The following is a 24,577-nucleotide window of genomic DNA, read 5'->3' as shown; positions in this document are numbered from 1 at the left end:
TGGCCCTCAAGCATAGTTTATAGACCTCTGCAATGTGACATACTACAACAGTAAACTAACAAATTCAAATCACTGAAATACAAGAGACACCCGTCTGGACTATTCCACTTTTCGCGCTGTGGGCCTTCCCAAATCTGGTACTCCATGTCAGTGAATCAGAATTCTCTGGGATTTGCATGAAACAGGTACTTTTCTTTTTAAAGTGAATTAATCACAATTAGCTCTTGTATGGCAATTCTGTAGGAGTGACCTTCAAACACCTTACTGCTAAAGGACAACTGCAGCCCAGAGCTGAAAGCAAGTACTCCAAACATAACAGTTCTGTGCAATCTGAAATCAATGTATTGTGTGCTTTGTCTGTAAACCACAGCTCTGCTACAATCCAAAATTCAGCAAAGGAAAGGAATGCATTTTGGCTTGGCCAATTATTTATGAACTAGTTTTGCAAGTTAGACTGAAGAAGCAGATTTATCTTTGATCTTAAGAATTATATAAAGCATGATCCATTGTGTAGAGTACCTGAGGACCAGTTAATGCTTTCAAGTTTGAGAGAGGGAAGAATGAAGAGAATCTTCCTACAAGAAATTAAATTATTTGATTAAACCTGACTAACATTGACAGGCAGAAAGATTTTCTTCCAACAATGCTGCCTTTGGTCAATAATCTAGACATATATATGCTTATCAGCTGAAAGTTCTGCTTCTAAAGCAGATTTACAAGACTGCCTAATAAAAGGTACACCATTTCTAATCATGAATGAACTGCAGTGACAAACAAATCTAATACAAAAGCCACAAGGAGGTAGGGTAGAATAAACCAGTTGTATGAAATCCACACAGACAGGGAGGTAGACAAGTAACCTGACTTTGTTTCTGGAAAAAGTAACTACAATGTATTTTATTTTTTTTGCCAAAGATTTTCTTTTCCAAAAAGAAATTTTTACTGCAATAAAAAGTAGGGAGCAAAAGTAAAATGGGAAGGCAAGCATTTGAATTCAGTGTCTTCAAAAAGGGAGGTAGCTGGACAGAGACGAGTAGGAGATGGTTTCTTGGTTTCACTGTTTAAGTCTCCTACTGACAGTATCATGTGCGAATAATCCATTCACACTGGTTATGGTACTGCAGATGCTTGTGCTGTTGTTGTGGGCACCACTACACCATCTGGCTGTACAGCTGGGCCTGAATCTGGAAAAAAAAAGGCAAGATTGATTAGCTTTAACAGACAAAAGTGTCAATGACTACTCTCTAAACAAAAGGTAATTTGCCTCCTTCCATGGTGAAGGGGCTTATGCCTGAAAAGTCGATTCGTCTGCTCCTCGGACGCTGCCTGACCTGCTGTGCTTTTCCAGCACCACACATTTAACACCTTCCATGGTACCAACCCCACTAACTGCATTGACAATGGAAACCTCAGTTTAACATCTCAAGAGAAGGTTTATAACTTATAACACTCCTTTAACACCACTTAAATGTTCAAGTCTTGATCAACAGAACAAAAAAATAAAAGAGAACAGGGTACGACTAAAGAAGTCAAACCGATGCTCGAAAACCAGGAAACATGGGTTACCTAGTTAAATTTCCATCTGCTTTTTTTGATTTATTCACAGGATGTGGGTGTCTTGATTAGGCGAGCATTTACTGTCCATCCCTGTCTTTACAATTTGCTGCTGAATTGCCTTCTTGAACTACGGTAGTTCATGTGCCGTAGGTTCACTGATAATGCTGTTAGGGAGGGATTTCCAATACTTTAACAAAGCAACAGCGAAGGAGCTGAGATATGTGCGATATATCTACTGCCATTACCTTTTCAGGTTATGGTTTTAGAAGGTGTTATCAAAACAGCCATGGTGACTGGTTGCATTATATTTTCCAGATTATGCATACTGCTACCAATGAGTTGGTGATGGAGAGAGTGAATGTGTAAGGTGGGATGTTAATCAAGTAGCAGCTTTGTCTTGAATAGTACAAAGCTTCCAGAGTGCTGATGGAGCTATGCTCATTCAGCCATGTGTAGAGTCCTCCTCTCATTGTACCTCTGACTTAAGGCATGTAACTGGTGGGTAGATTTGAGAGTCAAGTGAGGAGTTACTTGCTACAGAATTTCTAATCTTTGGGCTGCTTTTGTTGCCACGGTATTTATGCGGCTGGTCCACTTCAGTGCTAACCCCAGGATATTTATTATGGGGCTCATTCCAGTGTTCCAACTGCATTGGAATAGTTACTTTTCAAGCACTCGCCTTCAGTACTACTGTAAAACATTGTCAAGATCCACAGCTTTTGCCGTATTATTCCTTCAGCCTTTCCTTGATATCACATGGAAGAAACTGAATTGGATGAAGGCTGGCATCTGGGACATTGGGGTCTTCAGGAAGAGACAGAGATGATTAGTCCACTCAGAACTTCGGCTAAAGATGTTAACAGGTTCTTTGGTTGTTCTGATCTGCTGGGCTTCCCAGCATTGAGAATTTGTGGGGCTTCCTCTCCCATTATTGTATGACAGTTCACCACCACTCACAACTCGATAGAGTAGGTCTGTGGAGCTTCCTTTTGATTTGTTGGTTGCGGGATCATGTAGCGATATTGCATGCTACTAACCATGGAAGGAATCCTGTATTGTAGTTGCACCAGAATTTTCGATGAATCTGGTGCTGCTCCTGATATGCCAACATCCACTCTTCATTAAATCAGGTTTCATTTCCTGGGTGGTAAAAGTTGACTGGCGATAGGCTGAGCTGGTGGGTACAACCTGGATGGTTGATGGGAGGGATGAATCCGGTTGGTGGCTGGAAGGAAGGGTCAGTAGGTGGAATGGACGGGAGGAAGCAGGGCGGTAAAGTTAGTTGAAATTAGGGAACACAATGTTGGATTCTCCGGGGTGGTGGCTGCCCTGGAGAAAGACAAGACATTGTTCCTCCGATTTGCGGCCTGATTCACTGTGGCAAAGGAGGCAGAGGATGGTAATGTTGGAGGAGGAGGAGGATTGGGAAGGGAAATTAAAATAGGCAGTGACTCAGAGGTCAGGCTTGTCTTTACAGGCCCGGCTGAGATGCTCAGTGAAACATTCCCTAAATTCATGCTTGGTCTCATCCATGCAGAGAACATCAGGAGCACCGAATGTAGCAAACTATGTTGAAGGAGAGGGTCCAGCCAGGGCCCCAAAGAGTCCTTTAAGGTGAAACTGAGGTTCATCTGCCTCTCCTCCAACCTAGTTCCGCAAGTTTACATTTGGTCTCACCAACATGGAGAAGACCACATCAGGAGTACTGGATGCAGTAAACTAGGTTGGAGAAGGTGGTCCATCCAGGGCCCCAAAGAGTCCTTTTACGTGAAGCAGAGGCTCACTTGCCTCTCCTCCAAACTAGTTTAATGCATCCGGTGCTCTTGATGTGGTCTTCTCCACATTGGTGAGACCAAACGTAAACTAAGGGAACGTTTTGCTAAGCATATCGGCCGGGCTGTAAGGGCCAGTGTGACCTCTCAGTCGTCACCCATTTCAATTTCCCTTCCGACTCACTCTTACCTATCCATTCCCAGGCCTCTTCCATTGCCACAGTGAATCAGACTGCAAATTGGAGGACCTCCACCGTATCTTCCCCATGGGCAGCCTATAACCTGGAGAACTCAACGCTGAGTTCTCAAATTTCAAATAACTTTCCACCCATCCCCCGACTCCTTTTCCAGCCCCACCTCCTGCCTTCCATTTCTTCCACCTACACTTCCTTCCAGCTACCAACCGAATTCATCCCTCCCATGGACCATCCAGGTCGTACCCACCATCTGTATTCGTGACCTCACTACTTTGCTCTTCTCTCCATCCATAACTACACCACCCCCCCACCCTCCGTCGTCCCCCCCCCGCCCACCTTATCTACAGCTCCCCTATCCCCATCCCAGAAGAGTTAAATCTAACACATCAACTTCTCCATCTCCTGATGCTGCCTGGCTTACAGTGTTTTTCCAGCCTCCTGCTTGTCTACTTGGGATTTCAGCATCTGCAGTTTCCTTGTCTCTCAGGCAGTTGAGATCAACTAGGTTGCCGTGCATATCCAGTCACACACAGATGAGGCTAGAGGAGGATGGCAGATTTTCCTTACCTAAAGAACATTAACAAACCCAATGGGTTTTAACAACGGACAATGCTTTGTGTTCACCATTAGATAATTTTAATTCCAGATTTACTTGTTTAATTCTAGTTTCACCATCTGCCATGGTAGGACACAAACTCACGTTCCTAAAATAGCAGCTTTGGTCTCTGGATTACAGTGCAATAACAGCACAACACTGCCATATCCGCCCTTCTTGGAAAGGGTCTTCTCAATCCACTGGCCAACATATCTCCCTCAAATTCCCAAATGCAGACAACCTGGTTATTCATCGCTTGGATGTTTATTTTGTTTACATTTCTTGAAATGATCATATGTAAATGAAACACACAGTCCATTGCACAGAAAAGTGAAGGCTATAGTTTTGAGAAAGAAAAAAACTTACACATGCCATTGGTGGCAGCTGCTGGTCGTGGGCCCAGCATGTTACCATGTGCTGCTGCTGATACAATGGTTGGTGTCGGATGGGGAGGTGCTCCTGATGGAATATTTGGAGGAAGGTTCGGTATCATACGACCTGCCATGGCCTGCCCAGTCATCATTGTCCCAGCTCCTGACATCTGACCTATTAGAACAAAATCAAAACAAAACAATTAACTAGTGAGACTGAAGATTTATCAAATCATTAATTATCAAAAGTATACAACCAACTTAGCATACTAAGTTCAATGTAAGTATATTAACATATAAAATTTATAATTATGAACTCAAGTTGGGCATCAACTAAATTAATGCTTCACTTGCATGATTCAATGCCTACAAATACTTTTTATGTTATTGCTAATCGTACATGTAATTCAGCCTTCATGTTGTTTTCAACCAGAGAAGAAAAAGCACAAACTGATTTCAGAACAAAGCTCCTTCCACATTGCCTTCACAATTTGGCTAAGAAGAAACTGTTAATCTGCCCTTCCACAATATTACTGTGGATTCAATGGCATTTATGATAACAAATTGGATATAGAATCATAGAATCCCCACAGTATGGAAGGAGGCCATTTTGACTAATTGAGTCCACACCAACTCTCTGAATAGCATCCCACCCAAGCCAACCACCCCACCCTGTATGGCTGCTATGGATATTTCACCTAAGTGCACATCCCTGGTCACCATGGGTTATTTTGCTTGGCTAATCCACCTAACCTCCACATCTTTGGACTGTAGGAGGAAACTTATGCTGGCATGGAGTGAACGTGCAAACTCCACACAGACAGTCACCCAGGGCTGGAACTGATCTTGGGCCTTGACAGTGAAAGTAACCACTAAGCTCCTGTGAGTTGCGGACTGTAAAGTAAATTATTTTAGTTTTTCATGCGATGTGAACATTACTGACAAATTTACGATAGCCATCCCGAATTTCCCTTGAACTGAATGGCCTTTCCAGGTAGCAGGTTGAAACAAGACAGATTTCCTTTGCTTCAAAGGCCATTAGGAGAAAGTGAGGACTGCAGATGTTGGATATCACAGTCAAAAAAAGTGTTGTGGTGCAAAAGCACAGCCGGTCAGGCAGCATCCAGGGAACAGGACAGTCGATGTTTTGAGCATGCGCTCTTCATCAGGAATGAGGGGTGGTCCAAGGGGGCAAACCACATGGATTTTTAGAAAAAAAGTGATAACTTACTGCCACCATTACAGAGACCCAACTTTATATTCTAAATTTATCAAGTGAATTTAAATTTCACCAGTTGATGTAGTGGATAAGAACTCATGTCCTGATGAGTATTAGTCTGGGCCAGTGATTACCAGTCCAGTGACATGACATCACAGTGACATCATGTCACCATCTCCTTAAATCACTGCAAGTGAGCAAGCTTCTCACTTCATTCATTAAGACAGGCACATCGAGGTTAACGCGTCAGCAGACTTCATACCAAATCCACTTAACCCCACAATTATTGAAGAATCTCAGGTAGAAAAGTGATAACGCACTTCCAGTACTGCTTGAATTCTTCAGTGGTTTTATCTACATAACCAAGGAAAGCTTCATTCATGATTTGGAGCAGAATGCATTTGCTAAACAGTACCATTAAAAGACCACCACTGGTCTCAAAATGGAAAAGGGAGGAAGCTCTAAACAATAATTATTTCTAGTTGTTTTACAATGACTACACCTATTACAAAAGTAAAATGCTATGAAGTATGCTGGAAAACACAAAATTATAAAATAGAAACACAATTCTGAAAACAGTCAACAGGATTTGGTAGCATTAATGGAGAGAGAAAGAGTTAGCAATTCAGGTTATGACCTTTTATTTATTATGGTTATATCTAAAAAGAGGGGAGTGCTTCTGCTACATTTTGTAATTACAAATACATCCATACTTCCAGAAATAACAATACTTTGTTTGATATATTATGTAACAGAATGCATCATCACTGGGACAGAATCCAGAAACTCCTTCCCAAACAGTACTGTGGGTGTATCAGTTGCGAAGATGGCAGCCGCCATCACTTTTTCAAGGACATGTGGTGATAGAAAGTGAGCAATACCCATATCCCACGAATAAATAAAATTCTCTGCTTCCTGTTAGCTAACCAATCCTTTATCTACATCAATATGTTAGTCCCTACACCATAAGGTGTGAGCAGATGTAGCCACCTTTGATGGCATACCTTATCAAATGCCTTTTAAGAATAAATTAGACCACTTTTATCAGTTTCTCTCAAATCGATCATTAACATTATTTCTTCAATAAAAAGAGATCAAACACAATTTTCCTTTTAACAAAGCGATGTAAGCTTTGCCTGATCACACTGTCATGATCTTTTTAAATAAACTAGCACCTTTTGTATAATAGAACTCAGCTAATGGAACAAAATGTAATAGTGAAGTGGAAGCACCTCCATAATTCATTAATTCATTTTATTATCTGAGTCTTGACCATAGTTGCCTGAAACATCAGAGGACAGCACAGGTCTGCATCAAAACAGCCCAAGGTCTCAGACACAGCTGTAGAATTTTGCTATCTGCAGCACTTGAAGTTTCCCAACTCCACTTAGTTTATGCAGCAGAAAAGCATTTGCACTCACTACTGATCATTAAAAATGTATTACAATTACACTATCCCCTTCACAAGATTTCCAATCATTTTTTTCCCAACCACTCTTGCCACAGAGACACACACAGATAAACAGAAAGGAGGAAAAGAACGAACAAACCTCTGTATGGGTCAAAATACAGAGGTTTAACCACTTCCACGATAGAACAGAACGTGGAGAAGTTAACTAGAAGGCCACATCTGCGAGGAGAACTGCTGGCAAGTATGGGCTCAGAGTCCAGTTCATCACAATGATGAGTCCCAAAACTCTCACATAAACCAAGCCAATGGAGTTAAACCATTGACAAACCATGATTTCACCTGAAGTCGTAACATTCTCAAGGAGCTAAAAACTCTCATCGTCTAGGAACATGAGAGGGCATGCTATCAAGTTCACTCAATTGTAACCAGAATCTACAGAAATCAGGAATGTACCTCAACCCAATCCCTAATCACCGGCAAATAAAATTAAAGGATGTGACCTGGTTTGAATGAAAGGGAAAGATAACGATTCCAGGGTGACAACATCATGATATTGATGGAACTCTAGTTGCGGTGTTCACTCAGTCACCAATTACTTTTCTGCACTCTACTCACTTCTGTGTGCCCATTATTTCATTCATATAAAAAGTATGCAAATCAATAGAGTCATAGAGCTGCACAGCATGGAAATGGACACTTCGGTCCAACTCCTCCATGCCGACCAGATATCCTAAATTAATCTCGTCCCATTTGTCAGCATTTCACCCACATCCTCCTAAACTCCTCTAATCACGTACTCATCCAGATGCCTGTTAAAACGCTGTAATTCTACAAACCCCCCCACCATTTCCTCCGGCAGGTCATTCCACTCATGCACCATCCTCTGTGTGAAAAAGTTGCCCCTTAAGGTCCTTTCAAGTTTTGGATTCCCCTACCTTGGGGAAAAGACTTTGGCTATTTACCCTATCCGTGCCTTTTATGATTTTATCAACTTCTATAAGGTGACCTCTCAATTTCAGGCGCTCCAGGAAAAATAGCCCCAAACTATTCAACCTCACCCTATATATTAGATTTCATATTGCAACTCTTGCTGTTACATTGTTTAATCATAGGAAAATTTATGTCTGTTTCTGCATCATCTCTCGGAGTAATTTGTTCTTTTTTAAATAGAGGAAGTGAAACAAAGCTTAAAGTTAGATCTCGCACTGATGTTTCATTTTTGTTACTCTTTTATCCATTATGGTTTGGAGTTGTTAACGGTGAGCTGAAGACCATCTTTGGATTGTGGGTAGCAGCTTGCGTTTAACTTCCAGGCCTGGATATTAATTGCAAGTTGACGCTTGATGAAAAGATTCCAGACTCTTTGAGACTGGGATAAAGCAGTATGTTTAACCAGATAACAGATTCCTGGCCATTGAGGAGGTCACAGCCTGGAAAAGGTGCCAATAAGTCTGGGAAAGAACATGATGGTCAAACATAGGAAGAGGCCAGAGTTTGAACTGGTGTTTGGATTATACTTCTCAGAATGAGTTTAGCAGTTGATGCTACAGCATGCGGGATTTGAACGCTTCCTGCCGAACCTCGCAATGGAAGTTCAGAGAATAGAAACTAAGGTACAAGCATTGTTGGAACTTCCTTAGACTGTACTGAAAAGATAACCCTGAGCGACGTCTTTAAAAAAAAAACAACCAAGAAACCATCATCCCTGCCTGTGAAACAATGCATTGCGAATTGCTGAAGTACTCTGGCCAGTTTTGTTTTTTAAAAACTTTATCCCAAAAACAGTGTTTGCTGGTTTTCATTGTTTTCAGCTCCATTCAAAAAACAAAGTTTAAATAATTGACATCAATTAGATATCTTTGTTGTTTAATTTTGCTCTGATACTGTCACTGGGCTTTTAATAAATGGTATTACGAATAAGTGGTGAAGTCATTTACTTAAGCCACAAACCCTGTTGTACAGAATTGATAATTCAGAATGTTTGGGATCGGTTATTCAAAACAGTCTGTTTATTGAACATAACAGTTAATTTTGAAGGTTTTCAAAAGCTTTAACTTTACTGTGTTACGAATACAGAGGGAGGAAGGATTCAGTAAGAGTCGTAGAGATGTACAGCAAAGAAGCAGACACTTCTGTCCAACTCATCCATGTTGACCAGATATCCTAAGCTAACACAGTCCCAATTTGCCAGAACTTGGCCCATGTTCCTTTAAATCCTTCCGATTTATATACCCATCCAAATGCCTTTCAAATGCTGCAATTGTACCAGCCTCCACCACTTCCCTCTGGCAGCTCATTCCATGCACGCACCACACTCTGCGTGAAAAAGTTGCCCCTTAGGTCCCTTTTATATCTTTGCCCTCTCACCCAAAACCTATGCCCTCTAGTGTGGACTCGTCCACCCTGTGGAAACGACCTTGTCTATTCACTCTAACAATGTCCCTCAAGATTTTATAAATCTCGATAAGGATCACCCCTCAGCCTCAGACACTGCAGGAAAACAGACCTAGCCTATAGCTCAAAACCTCCAAACCTGGCAACAGCCTTGTAAATCTTTTCTGAACCCTTTCAACTTTCACAACATTTTTCCAATAGAAAGGAGACCAGAATTGCACGCAATATTTCAAACAATGTCTAACCAATGTCCTGTACAGCCACATAGATAAGCTGCAGAGCTGGGTTGAAAGGTGGCAAATGGAGTTTAATGCGGACAAGTGAGAGGTGATTCACTTTGGTCGAAGTAACCAGAATGCAAAGTACTGGGCTAATCGTAAGATTCTTGGTAGTGTAGATGAGCAGGGAGATCTGGGTGTCCAGGCACACAGATCCTTGAAAGTTGCCACCCAGGTTGACAGAGTTATTAAGGCGGCAGACAGCGCTTTAGCTTTTATTAATAGAGGGATAGAGTTCCGGAACCATGAGGTTATGCTACAGCTGTACAAAACTCTGGTGCAGCCGCACTTGGAGAATTGTGTACAGTTCTGGTCACCGCGTTATTAGAAGGATGTGGAAGCTTTGGAAAGGGTGCAGAGGAGATTTATTAGGATGTTGCCTGGTATGGAGGGAAGGTCTTACGAGGAAAGGCAGAGGCTGTTTTCATTAGAGAGAAGGTTGAGAGATGACTTAACAGAGACATATAAGATAATCTGAGGGCTAGATAGGGTGGACAGGAAGGGCCTTTTTCCAAGTATGGTGATGGCGAGCACGAGGGGGCGTAGCTTTAAATTGAGGGGGCAATAGATATAGGACAGATGTCAGAGATAGTTTCTTTACTCAGTAAAGAAAGGGTATGGAATACTTTGCCTGCAACGGTAGTAGATTTGCCAACTTTAAGTACATTTAAGTTGTCATTGGACAAGCATATGGACGTACATGGAATAGTATAGGTTAGATGGGATTCAGATTGGTGTGACAGGTCGGCGAAACATTGAGGGCCGAAGGGCCTGTACTGCACTGTGATGTTCTATGTTCTAACATGACCTCCCAGTTTCTATACTCAATACTCTGACCAATAAAGGAAAGCATACCAAACACCTTCTTCACTATCCTATGTACCTGCGACTCCACCTTCAAGGAGCAATGAACCTGCACTCCAAGGTCTCTTTGTTCAGCAACACTCCCTAGGACCTTACCATTAAGTGTATAAGTCCTGCAAAGATCTGCTTTCCCAAAATGCAGCATCTCTCATTTATCCAAGTTAAACTCCATCTACCACTCCTCAGCCCACTGGCCCATCGGATCAAGATCCTGTTGTAATCGGAGGTAATCTTATTCAGTGTCTACTACACCTCCAATTTTGGTGTCATCTGCAAACTTACCAACGATACCTCCGACGTTCACATCTAAATCATTTATATAAGTGACGAAAAGTAGTGGACCCAGCATGGATTCTTGTGGCACTCCACTGGTCACAGGCCTCTAGTCTGAAAAGCAACCCTCCACCACCATCTATCTTTGAGCCAGTTCTGTATCCAAATGGCTAGTTCTCCCTGTATTCCATGAGTCTCCAAGAGGGAAGCTTGTTGAATGCCTTACTGAATTCTATACAGATCGCATCCACTGCTCTGCCCTCATCAATCCCCTTTGTTACTTCTTCAAAAAACTCAATCAAGTTTGTGAGACATGATTTTCCACACACACAGTCATGTTGACTATTCCTAATCAGTCCTTGCCTTTTCAAATACATGTAAATCCTGTCCTTCAGGATTCCCTCCAACAACTTGCTCACCAATGACATCAGGCTCACCAGTCTATAGTTCCCTGGCTTGTCCTTACCACCTTTCTCAAGTAGTGGTACCACATTAGCCAACCTCCAGTCTTCTGGCACCCTACCTGTGACCATCGATGATACAAATATCGCAACAAGGGACCCAGCAATCACTTCATTAGCTTCCCACAGTTCGAGGGTACACCTGATCAGGTCCTGGGGATTTATCCACTTTTATGTGTTTCAAGGCATTCAGCACCACCTCTTCTGTAATATGGACATTTTTCAAAATGTCACCATCGACTTTCCCACAGTCCATATCTTCCATGTCCTTGTCCACAGTAAACACTAATGCAAAATACTTGTTTAGTATTTCTCCCAACTCCTGCGGCTCCACACATAGGCTGCCTTGCTGATCTTTGAGAGGCCTATTTGCTCCCCAGTCACCCTTTTGTCCTTCATGTATTTGTAAAAACCCTTTGGATTCTCCTTAACCCTATTTGCCAAAGCTATCTCATGTCCCCTTTTTGCCCTCCTGATTTCCCTCAAGTATACTTCTACTGCCTTTCTCCTCTGCTAATGATTCTCTCAATCTCTCCTGTCTATACATGGCATATGCTTCCTTCATTTTCTTGAACAAAACCTCAATTTCTCTTGAAATCCAGCATTCTCTACATGTACCAGCTTTGCCTTTCACCCTAACAGGAACATACTTTCTCAAGACTCTCGTTATCTCATTTCTGAAGGCTTTCCATTTTCCAGCCGTCCCTTTACCTGTGAATATCTGGCCCCAATCAGCTTTTGAAAATTTTTCCCTAATACCATCAAAATTAACCTTCCTCCAATTTAGAACTTCAACTTTTAGATCTGGTCTATCCATTTCTATCACTATTTTAAAACTAATAGAATTATGGCCGCTGGCCCCAAAGTACTCCCCCACTGACATCTCCATCACCTGCCCTGCCTTATTTCCAAGTGTAGGTCAAGTTTAGCGCATTCTCTGGTCGGTACATCCAGATGCTGAATCAGAGTGGGACTGCCATTGTGTTAAGTGCATACAAGAAAATTTTCGATGTTTAGAAAGTTAAAAACTCCGACCATAACCACTCTATTATTCTTACAGAGAACAAAGATATCCTTACAAATTTGTTTCTTAATTTCCCACTGGCCATTAGTTGTTCTATAATATAACCCCAATAAGGTTATCAGCCCTTTCTTATTTCTCAGTTCCACCCAAATACCTTCCCTGGATGTATCTCCAGGAATATCCTAAGTATAGCAGTAATACTATCCCTTATCAAAAGCACCACTTCCTCTCCTCTCTTGCCCCCCTTTCTATCCTTGCCACAGCATTTGTATCCCAGAACATTAAGCTGCCAGTCCTGTCCATCCCTGAGCCAAGCTTCTGTAATTGTTATGATACCCCAGTCCCATGTTCCTAACCATGCAGAGTTAATCTGCCTTCCCTGTTAGGCCTCTTGCATTGAAATAAATGCAGTTTAATTTATCAGACTTACCTTTGTTCTCTGCTTTGTTCCTCCCTGCCTTGACTGTTTAACTCGCTTCCTTCCCCAACTGTACCAGTCTCAGATTGATCTCTTTCTTCACTATCTCCTTGGGTGCCACCCCATCACCTTACTACTTTAAAGCCTCCTGAGCAGCTCTAGCAAATCTCCATGCCAGTATATTAGCCCCCTTCCAATTCAGGTGCAATCTATCCTTCTTGTGCAGGTCACTCCTACCTCAGAAGAGATTCCAATGATATAAAAGTGTGAACCTTCTCCCCTGCACCAACTCCTTAGCAACACATTCATCTGCTCTATCCTCCTATTCCTAACCTCACTAGCTCATAGCACCAGAGTAATCCATATATTATTACCCTCGAGGACCTCCTTTTTAAATTCTTGCCTAACTTTCAATATTCTCCCTACAGAAAATCATCCTTGTACCGTCCTATGTCGTTGGTTCCAATGTGTACAATGATCTCTTGCTGGCCCTTCTCCCCCCTTGAGAACATTCTGCACCCTCAGACATCCTTGATCCTAGTACCAGGAAGGCAACACACCATTCTGATTTTTCACTGCTGGCCACAGAAAGATCTATCTGTGCCCCTGACTAGAGAGTTCCCTATCTCAATTGATCACTTGGAACTTGACGTACCCCTAACTATATTAGAGCCTGTCTAGATACCAGAAATTTGGCTGTTTGTGCTACATTCCTCTGAGAACCCACCACCCACTACATTTTCCATAACAACACACTTGAAATGGGGATAGCCACAGAAGACTCCTGCACTACCTGCCTACCTCTCCTTCCTTTCCTGGTGTTAACCCTCTACCTGACTGTATCTGCAGCTTTTCTCCCTTCCTATAATTGCTATCTATCACACCCCCAGCACTTGTAAATTCCTCATTATCTCTAACTGCTTCAACTGATCCATTCAATCTGATAGGATTCGCAACCAAAGACACTTCCTGCAGATATAATCCTCAGTAACTTGTAAAATCTCCCTAAACTCCCACATCCGAAAAAGCATATCACTCTACTAAAGGTCATCTTTGCTCCTTTACAATCTACAGACCCAGAAAATAGCACCGTCTTTTTGCACTAAAAAAATGTCCCTTGCTAACTTAATATTTATGGCTTATATTTTTAAAATTTAATCAAAAGAACCCACTCTCCTTACTACTACAGACTTACAGCAAAGCTATCCAAGTTGTAACATGCATCAATGTAAAATAAACTGAAGACTATGCTTCGTGGACTTGAGGCTAATGGGTACAGCATACAGAAAGCTCATCTCCAGCATCAGGACATGAGCTACGTGCCAATTAGTGTGTGAGCAAGAGCGTGGCAGCAAGAAAAAATGAGAATGCAGTAATAAAAAAAAAAGAGCACAAGTCAATTTGGAAATTATCTCATTTCAAAACAAAAAGGCCATCACAAATAAATACTCTAATGACAACTTTACATGTAACAAGGCTGGAAGCTACTTTACAGCATTTCAAGATGAAAAAATTCATAAAATTAAGAGAGTTGCAGAGGATTTCCAATGACATGGTAAGCTCACCTGACAATATATTCTGTAGGCAATAGAATTCCTGTCTCTTCTGTACTTACATTTCCATGAGGACAAGCAAATTCATAAACTCTCAGTGGAGCCAGACTAAAAATACATGAATTTTTGTTTTCTCTCCAGAAGCCGAGTTGTATATTAAAGACTCTAATCTCAGTCACTGACTACAATAAACTTTACCTAACTGAAGGTAATCAGGCATCAATGTATAATACTCCATTCTGTTAATCAGACGCTCACTATCTTTAAGCCAGATAGAGCTTGACCTATCAGTTTGGACCTTTATATCCTCAGTTCTCAAGCTGGCATTGTCAATAGAAATTACTATCTATAAATAGGCTCTGAAGCTCCATTCATCCATGTTAGTATCAGCCGTGGCTTAGCGTGACAGAATGCAATCTGTGGTTGCGACCACCAAGAGGGTCACTGGATTTGAAACATTAATTCAGTTTTTCTCTCTACAAATGCTGCCATTCCTGCAGAAATTCTCCAGGACTGTTTTTGTTTCAGATTTCCTGCATCTGCAGTTTTTTTGGTCTTATTTACAGCAAGTACAAATGGGTCTATTTCAGATTGGCAAACTGTAGCTTATGGAGTGCCACTTGAATCAGTGCTGGTCCTTACTTGCAATCTGTATCAACAATTTACATGATGGTGTCCAAACGTATGGCAGTTAAGTTTGCTTATGACACAAAAGTAGTTAAGAAATTAATCTATCAGGCGGATGAGTGTTTGCAAAAAGATAAAGAGATTCATTGAGTGTGCAAAATATTGGGACATGGAATGCAATGTGAACAAATACAAACTTTGTTTCTATTCCTGTGATAAAGAACGAGTACAGTATACTATGTAAAAGGAGACTGAGTGCAGAACTTGGTGATACAAAGGGATGTTTTGGCACGAACATTTAGTACGCAACCAACAAAAGTGATTGGAATGGCAGGTGGAAGTTGGTGCTTATTTCATGGGGAATGGAATATACAAGCAGGAAAACTTAACTGAAGCTGTACATAACATTGAGACCACTCTTTGACTACAATACACAGTTCTGGTCTCCTTATTTGAAAGGAAGGCATATCTGCGTTAAAAGATCAGAAAAGGTTCACCTGACTCATACTTGAGACAAAGGGTTTATCTTATGATGGAAGATTAAGCAGGTTAGGCCAATATCCATTGGAGTTTTGAAGAATTTGATGGAAATGTACAAGTCCTTTCAGGGACTTGATACTGTGGTACCAAGAGGATCTTTTCCTTTTGTTGAGAATGTTAACACAATGTAATACCGTTTAATAAGAGGTCTCCCTTTAAATGTTGAGACGAAGGTCATTTTTTTCCTCTGAGGCTTATTAGAATGAGAAATTCTCTTCCTTAGACAGCAATGGAGGCTCGGTCATGGAATTTATTCAAGATTGGATGAGCTTTTTTGTGAAATTAACAAGATGTAAGGAGGTGGATTAGAAAGTGGAACTGAGACCACAAACAGATCAGTCATGGTCTCATTGAACAGCAGACACAAAGTGCTTAATAGCCTATTCAAATTTCATGGTTTCTCCTCTGAGCAACCATGGCAATTAAGCAGTGGAGATGAACCATTCCAGACACTGAAGGACAGCCTTGAACAAACTGGAGCAATTATACCAAATCTCAAAATTACGGCTCAAGAAAGAGGCCTTTTGGCCCATCTTGTCTCCGCCATTTTTATTATTTATACCAATCTCTTGCCATTTCCCCATAATCCATGCACACCATTTCTATCCAAATAATCATCCCCTTTGAATGCCTTAATTGATGCTACCTCCACCACATTTCCAGGCAATACATTACTTGCTATCTGAAAAAGTTCTCTCTCATTGCCCTTGCTTCTTCTACATATCACTTCAAATCTGTGCCCTATTGTTCTTTTTTAAGTCCGTAAGAAATAGGAATAGACCCCCTCAGCCTATTCCACCATTCAATAGAATCATGGCTGATTGGAAACTCATGTCCACTTCACTGTCTCTTCCCGATAATCCTCCATTCTCCTACTGATCAAGAATCTACCACAGTCCTAAATCAATACATGGACTCTGCCACCATAGCGCTCTGTGGCAAGGAGTTCCAAAGACTCTCAACCCTCAAAAAAGAAATTCCTCCTCCTCTTCATCTTAAATTGGCGCTCATATATTCTGAGACTGTAGCCTCCAGTCCTGGACTCATGAGAGGGGCACATCCTCTCAAAGCATTTACCCTGTTAAGCCTCTTAAGATTCCTATATGCTTCAATGAGACAGACAATCTCACATTCCAGTAAGTAGGGCACCAACTGGTTTAAACCTTGCTCATAAGACAATCCCTCCATACCAGGAATCATCCTTGTGCATCTTCTTTGAACTAACTCCAATGAAATAATATTCCTTCAGAAGAAAACCACACTGCTCACAGTACGTCAGAAATGGTCTCACTTTAAGACTTCCTGACTCTTCTTTTCCAACTCCCTTAAAGTAAGGGTCAACATTACATTAGCTTTCAAAAGTACCTGCTGTAATTGTGTGCTAGCTTCTGCATTGAATGCAATATTCAAATCCTTTTGTATTGCAGCTTTCTGTAGATTTTCTCCATTTAAATAAACTGTTCTGTCTTCTCAAGTGAATTTCACATTGAACAGCTTATTCCATTTGCCATATTTTTGCTCACCTACTTAATCATAAACATAAAATCCCTGCAGTGTGAAAGAAGAGCATTGAAACCATTGAGGCCACACAGACACAGTGAAGAGCATCCCACCTCGATTCACCACCTTACCCAATCCCTGTAACCTTGCATTCTCCAAAGGCTAATCCACTTAACCCACACATATTTTAACTGTGGGAGGAAACCCATGCAGACAGGGGGAGAATGTGCAAATTCAACAAATACAATCGTCAGAGGATGGAAACAAACACAGAGCCCTGGCACTGTGAGGCTGCAGTACTAAACAATGAGCCACCCTGCCACCCACATCGATCAATACCTGTCAACTGTTTGCATCCTCCTCACAACTTGCCTTTCCACTATTTTTTATCGTGATCACTCAGTTCCAGGCCTCATTACTGTCTTGGTCCAAATTTGGCATTAAACAGCACATGCAAAACTGTCAATATGAATCATGGCAAGAACTCTCCCTTGGTTGGAAATCATGTCTAACTCAAAGCAAGATGGTTTCAATTGTTAGAGATAATAATCTCAGCCTAAGAAATCAGAATTCATCGGGCCATTGTTCCAAGCTCAGTGAGCTGCATCAAATACTAACCTTCCATCACAAGGTCAGAAGAGAGATGTTCAGTAATATTGTACTTAGTATATTTGCAACTTTTTACATAGGGGCAATCCACCTTAGTGAAGCAAGACCTGTACAACATTTGGCAAATAGCTCACAAAAGATTCACTCAAGAGGGCAATCAAAACAAAGTAGCCTCCATAATAAGCTGTCCCTACAATCACAGTATGATTCTTCTCCTGTCCCTGCTGTAAAGGCTCTAAGCTGCTGAGAGCTACCACTAACTGGGCCAGGATACAGGGACTTTTGCCCAGGATGAAGTGGTTGGGGTTGGGGGTGAGAGTTGGAATCAGCCAGAGAAGGGCAAGTATGAGAAGAGAGTATTTCAGGAAGGTTTGAGGAGGGTGAAGGCTGCAAAAACTGAGGATGAGTAGGAAAAGGAAGCTGCAAGAGTTGTGAAGTAGTTGGAGGTCACAGGAAGGGATGGTGGAGGAAAGAGGCGGCTGCAGGAAGGGAAAAGGGGTGGGGGGAGAATGGGTCATTGCAACAGTTTGGTTGAAGAGAGAGGTAGTGGCCTGCAAAGAAAAACGTGTTAACAAAGGGAATAGTCAACTAACCTGGAATCCATGAAAACCCCAAATTGTTGAGTAATGGAATGCCTTGTTTAAGACTGCATATATTCAGGAACTAAGATGCTTGGATTTTAAAAAAAAATCAAGAGGTTCCTACGGTAATGAATGCTATCAGCTGAAAAATTTAAACGCTGAAGTTCAGATCTGACACGCAGTATATAGAATTGTAATTGCCCGGTTAAATTGATAGAAATGTGGCTAACATCTGGAAAGTGGGACGAATGTAGATTTAGAGAGTAGTCTCTGTCGATGCAAATTTTATGGTCTGAAGGGCTTCTTCTCTCCTGCATGATTCTAAAAAATGCATTCATTGTGACCTCACCAGTCAGCAAAATAGGATCAGGAGTAGGCCATTCAACATGATTGTGGCAAATCAACCAACTCTTCCTTCTTCCCATGCTCTTCAATCCTTTTAGCAATGGTCCCTTTAACGTGTCTGAACTCCACAAGTCACTGTGCACCCACAGGAAAAGAAAGGCAACACTTCCCTTCAGCTTAATGAACAACATCAAGTTGCAAGTAGGTGCACCTTGAATAAATTGCCTTAAAAAGTGCTGAAATATGCCTTAGTTATTTTGAAAAAGAGAATACTTTCTTTTCATGTTGTGGCTTTAAATGCAATGGAGAATGATAATTGTTGAAGATATTGATCAATTATTCTAATTCTTATTGTTATTGTTTGCAACACCAAATACCCCATATGTCAAAGAAATACAGAAGGTATTGGTATTAGCTGACAGCATCACCTCAAAAATCAGTTAAAGAGAATTAATTATAGTTAACCTGCTCAGCCTAAGTAAACATTATTACAAGCATTCTGGCACTGATTCACTTGAATTACACAACTCAATAATTACTCTGCAGACACTAGTGGAGCTTTCTTAATTTATCTTTCATCAGACAGAGTTGAAACATTTCACACGGTTAGACAGTACAGTTGCTTCAGGGTGAAGCCAAAAACCTTGACTGAAGCCAAGTTCTCATCAGAAACACAGAATACCAACGGACCAAATACAATTCATTCAGTAGAATCCTGGACCGAGCTCAGTGTTCTCCTATTTGTCTATCGTCCCGCTTTGGATATAAAAAAGCTACAATTAGGCTGCCAGATTTCATTTTAACCACAAAGACTCCTAGTCCAATGGATGCAGAAAAAGGAAGTTTGAGTGTGTTCAGGCAAAGAAGTCAAATTTTTAAAAAATACTAGATGCAAGGCATGAATATCAACTGGAAATAAATCCTGAAATTGTTCTTTGTAGCATTGTGGGTATACTTGCACCAGATGGAGTGCGGTAGTTCAAGAAAGCACTTTACCAACACTTTCTCAAAACTAATAAGGGATAAGTAACAAAAAACAGTCCTACTGGTAGTGACCATGTCCTATGAAAGAAAGAAAATTGGATCAGCAATAAGCTTTTCAGATCCTTGAACTTCGTTCTGCCTTGCAGTTGAATCAAGGCTGATCTCTCATTTCAAATCCATTTATCAGCATGCTTCTATAGATCTTGAAATGCTTATCCTATCAAAAAATACTGTCCAAAATAGTGACATCCAAGGCTCTAGGGCATTTTTACCAACCATTTTCACCTCCCTCCTTAATCTACACCTTGAGATCCCAATTTTTCATGTTCAAGCATTAGCAGGGGCAAATTATTGTTCCTTGGTAGCCCAAGAGTTCTGAGCCCAATTGTAATATAAAGTTATCCTGCCAGCTAAAGTCAAACATAATGCGGCACAGATTAAGGATCAATCCTGGATGCTCTGAGTTTTTCTATGCAGAGCAACCATCAAGTCAACACCAAAATATTTGAATGCAGAATGACACAATTTTGAGGACTTGCTTGTTAAAAATTCACATTCTTAAATATACCACTGGAATGTCAAGGAACGCTTCCCTATTTTTCTCCAAAGTTACCTTTCAGCAGTTATGTATTAACCCAGTTAAGCACAAAGTAATGGAGTCAGGTGACAAAATAGTTTTGGAGAAGTCACACATTGGACTCAAAGCATTAAATTGGTTCCTCTCCATTGATGCTGCCAGATTGGTTACGTTTTTCTACTTCTTTCTGTTTCTTATTTGCCACATTGCTGGTAAAATCTCTCCACTGCTACCAGGCTTTGTTTATCTCCCCTCCTGGTGGCATCACCCCTTGCTAAGGAACCGAAGAGTAAAGAGCACAATGAATGCCATAAATAAAACCAGCTAACCTGGAACAATCTGGGAAAGCAAACCTCATATCATCTCTCACCATTTCCCATCCTTCAGCCCTCTCTGAACGTATGCTTTATGTGGAGATTTTGAAACACATTCATAGCCACCCCCTCCCATGAACTTCGATGATTAAGATAACACCACTTCCCTGCACACCTCCTTAAAACCTTATTTCCATCAACATCTTTCTCAGGAAAAAAAATCTGTTCTTGGCACAGTGTTAAACTGCGAAATAGGCGGCCTTCTACCAGTCACCTGCCCTAACTATACATTCCACAACTCTTATCCAATAGCCACATCCAACAATAATTTTCACATTGCCTCTGCTCCTCTTCTTCTAATGTGGGAAATTCAATGTTATTTCTCTTAGAAAGACAGCAACTGCTCACTTAACTTAGGTTTGGAAGGTGCGGTCAGAGGAGCCCTGACTGAAAGCAATAGGTCTTGTAAATGGTACACCTTAATGCCACTGTAGTGGTAGGGGTAAATGGTCAAGGTGTGAGACGGGGTGCAAATCAAGTGGGCTGATTTGTCCTGGTGCTGTTCAGTTGAGTTTTATTTGTCCTATTTTGACCTTGTTGGTCAGCCTGCTAATCTCTCCATTTCCTTACACTTCGTTTTTTTTAAATGAAGAAATGCCATTAACCTATCAAGTTTGGTTACAAAAGTACAGTAAACAGTGTATTTCTTCCTTTTCTCTTCCAGGTCAAATATGCTCCTTACTCACTTCTACAACTCACCAGATATCAGTTCTGTAGAGCTAAATCTATTCCAGATTTCAAAATTGTTGCCATACAGAGCAAGGCACTTGCAATATAGAGCCAAAGTGCCCAATGTAAGGTTTGTAAATCTGACTGCAGTCTTCAATCTTCATGTCCCTTGCTCCATCAGAAACTATGAAGCAGGTAGTGCTGCTCCAATGATATCTTCTTTGTCCCATCCTCTACTTATATACTCTGAACTGAATGAAGACTCAACAGCAAGCTCAAAATACTGTAGTGAAAACAAATGCAACAATTCTCATTGGAGTCGGAGAGTGACTCAGCTTGGAATCAGGCCCTTCAGCCCAAACCAGTCCATGCTGACCATGGCACCCAGTCAGCTAGTTCCAACTGCCTGCATTTGGTCCACATCCCTCTAAACCCTTCCCATCCATGTACTTAGCCAAATGGCTTTTTATAAATGTTGCTATTGTACCTGCCTCAACCAGATTCTCTGGCAGCCCATTCCATATATGCACCACTCTCTGCGTGAAGTATTTGGTTGACAGTTACACTTTACTTAGCTTCAACAGGTCAGGAACAGTACTGATGAACATTCCACATGTTCTTTGTTCACTCCTAATTGCCGTTAATGGCGAATCATTACTTGTCCTTGGCAGCAATAATTTTTAAAAGCTTCCCAGCCCATTCACACAGCATGAAGATTCACTGTGGAGTCACTTGTTAGCTTTACATAATAGGGACTGGCAGGATCCACTCGGTAACAATAAGGCAGCTTTCAGTGTTATTTTGTACGATGCCAGCAGACAGCTAACTAAATTTGTTCTGAAAGTAAAGTACTCAGATGCTGGCAATCTGAAATAAAAACAGGAAGGGTCGGAGAAACTCAACAGATCTGCAAGCACATGGAGAGAAAACATGAGTTATTGCTTTGAGACCAATAACTCTTCTTCAGAACTGAGTTGCTGTTCTGAAGAAGTGACATTGGCCTGGGAATGTTAATTGTGTTACGCTCTTCACAGATGCTGCCAGACCTAAACTTGCTCTATACAATTTGGATTGCTCATCTAACACCATAACCACTACAAAAAGGTTGGGTCATCAATTTGCAAAAAAGAAAATGGAGTTGAAAAATGGTATAGGATGGGAAGTGTGGGTTTACCTCAAGTTATTCAAACTGGAATTCTTCATTTTTAAATCTTCTCTCTCACCAACCTATTAGACAATCTAAAGCCCGCAGATGGCAGAGTAATTTGAAGTCAAGAGGGATTTGTACAAGAACCCTTTAGAGGCAATTTTGCATTACCTAATCCTCCTTGAACTGTTCCGAAAGCTTGTAGGAGTAATTAATTGAATTGATGAGGAAAAAAAACTATATTTATAAAGTATTAATATCTTCAAAACACTACACTTAGGTAGCATGATGAGGCATTATATAAATTAGCTTTTAGACCCCCTCAATTCCACAAAGATGCCGACTGAGGGGAATATTGACAAACACTAAGACAAGGGAAGAAAAGAAGAGGTAATCTGGAAGGTGATTAATAATATTCTCCCAAAGATATGTAATCTTCAAGGAAAGAGCAAAGACAGCAGAATAATTAGTTTTAAATAATCATGAGGCAGCTTCAGAAACCAGAGTACTTTCACTCAGATGTCAAAGGGTGAAATGCTGTTCTCAAAGTCAGCACTATTCACCACTTACCTGCCCACTTAAGACAGCAAGGCCACAAGAATGATTAACCTGGGAAATTAAATTGTGACATTGCTTTAGAATAGTATCTTTTCATGTGGCAGTCATTCAGGGAATGGTTGGGCCATCTTATTGGATCACCCCCACCAGAACCTCACAGCATACTGGTAGAAAGAGAACAAGAAAGAGTAAAAGCACAGGGCAGGTAATGTAGGAGGCCAGAGTCCATCTTCCTCTTCAGGAGGTGAGGGGAGGTGATGGAAGATCAATTGAAATCACAGATTCCATCCTAAAAGTAGAAGACAGATGTTTATGGTGGGTGAAAACATGACACCAGGTTCACATGATGTGTCCCTCACAAAGTAATGTTACTGTGCAGCTCAAAGACATTTTGAAGGGACTGGGTGAATAAGTGATGCTCCATGTTGTCACCTGAGCAGGGAACCTGACTGAGGTGTATGAATGCCATTGACAGGGAGGATAGAAAGCAACTACTCCACCTAGTTGAAGGGTCAATAACAAGAGGGCACAATTTTAAGGTGAAAGGCAGGAGGTGGAGAGGGGATTGGAGGAAAAATTATTTCATCAAGAGGGTGGTGGAATTCTGCAACACATGACCTGAGGGAGTAGTTCAGGCAGGAAACCTCAAGCTTTAAAAGGTTATTTGGAGGCTGTGGGTCAAGTGCAGATTTCAGCGTAGCTTGTGCTAGTGTAGGCCTGAAGGGCCAAAAGGCCTCTCCTGGACTTTACAATTCCAGGATTCTAACATAGTTAGCGAAAGAAACGAGTCCAGCAAGCTTTTCATGGTGGGAGCTCAGAAATAATTTAAAAAGTAGGACCTCAAGGGCAGCAATCTCAGCATTGTCCCCAGTGCCACTTATTAGAATTGATCAGATGAATGCGTGACTGAAGGATTATTAATCATATTTCAGAAAATATGAGTTTGGGTCAGGCTTGACGGATTGTCCTAATCTTTTCCATATTATTTTAAAATAAATAATTTTGATAATTTTTTTTAATATTACAAAAGCTAAATACAATTCAAAACAAGACAAAGAAAGAACCCAAAAAATGTCAAAAGTACAAATTGCCCTCGTATACAAATGTATAAATATAAATATTAAAAAGCTCAACTAACTACTTAAATAAACAATAACTAACAAACTAATAATAATAACAACAACAACAACAATAATAATAATAATAATAACATGGCTCAGCAAAACAAAACACTAACTCTTGAATATCGAAAGCATTAATTTTCACATATTCACACCTTCTCAGGTCCCGCTCTCTGGATACTGGACTCGTAAAGCACATTCGTTACAGCTATACAAAAGCCCTTATTAGCGTGGCGGACAAATCTGTGTCCAGGTAGTTCAAAAAGGGCTGTCGTGTCTTATAGAAATTCTCAGTTTTGTGGTGCATCATACTTGAAAGTAAGGATGCTCTAATATTTTGTAAAATGTGCATCTACAGGGATATTCTGGGCAGGCCAAGAAGAGGAGAGATCAGGTCCTTCTCCACCCTAACATCCAAAATCCCCTCCATTGTCCCTGTCGCAGCGCTCCAGTATGTTTGAAGCATGCCACAGGACCAGAGAAAATGGGTAAGAGTGCCCGTACTAACTTTACACATGGGGCATGTTGAAGATACTCCTTGTTTAAATTTTGACAAAC

General features: G+C 41.0%; 1 protein-coding gene across 3 annotated transcripts in view; it reads right to left on the bottom strand.

Moving 5' to 3' along the window:
• Window positions 1–865: 865 nt before the first annotated feature.
• Window positions 866–24,577, bottom strand: part of smarcc1a (SWI/SNF related BAF chromatin remodeling complex subunit C1a) — a 221,871-nt gene continuing 198,159 nt past the window's right edge. For all 3 annotated transcript variants that reach the window (XM_072570120.1, XM_072570121.1, XM_072570122.1), the window contains 2 exons: window positions 4,488–4,667; window positions 866–1,184 (listed from right to left, as the gene is read on the bottom strand). In XM_072570120.1, coding sequence (XP_072426221.1) covers window positions 1,111–1,184; window positions 4,488–4,667 — 254 coding nt within the window. In that variant the 3' untranslated portion in view covers window positions 866–1,110. The remainder of the gene's footprint in view (window positions 1,185–4,487; window positions 4,668–24,577) is intronic.

This window comes from Chiloscyllium punctatum, chromosome 5 (genome assembly GCF_047496795.1).
Source record: "Chiloscyllium punctatum isolate Juve2018m chromosome 5, sChiPun1.3, whole genome shotgun sequence".
Lineage (NCBI taxonomy): Eukaryota > Metazoa > Chordata > Chondrichthyes > Orectolobiformes > Hemiscylliidae > Chiloscyllium > Chiloscyllium punctatum.
This window is presented reverse-complemented; position numbering and strand designations above follow the sequence as displayed.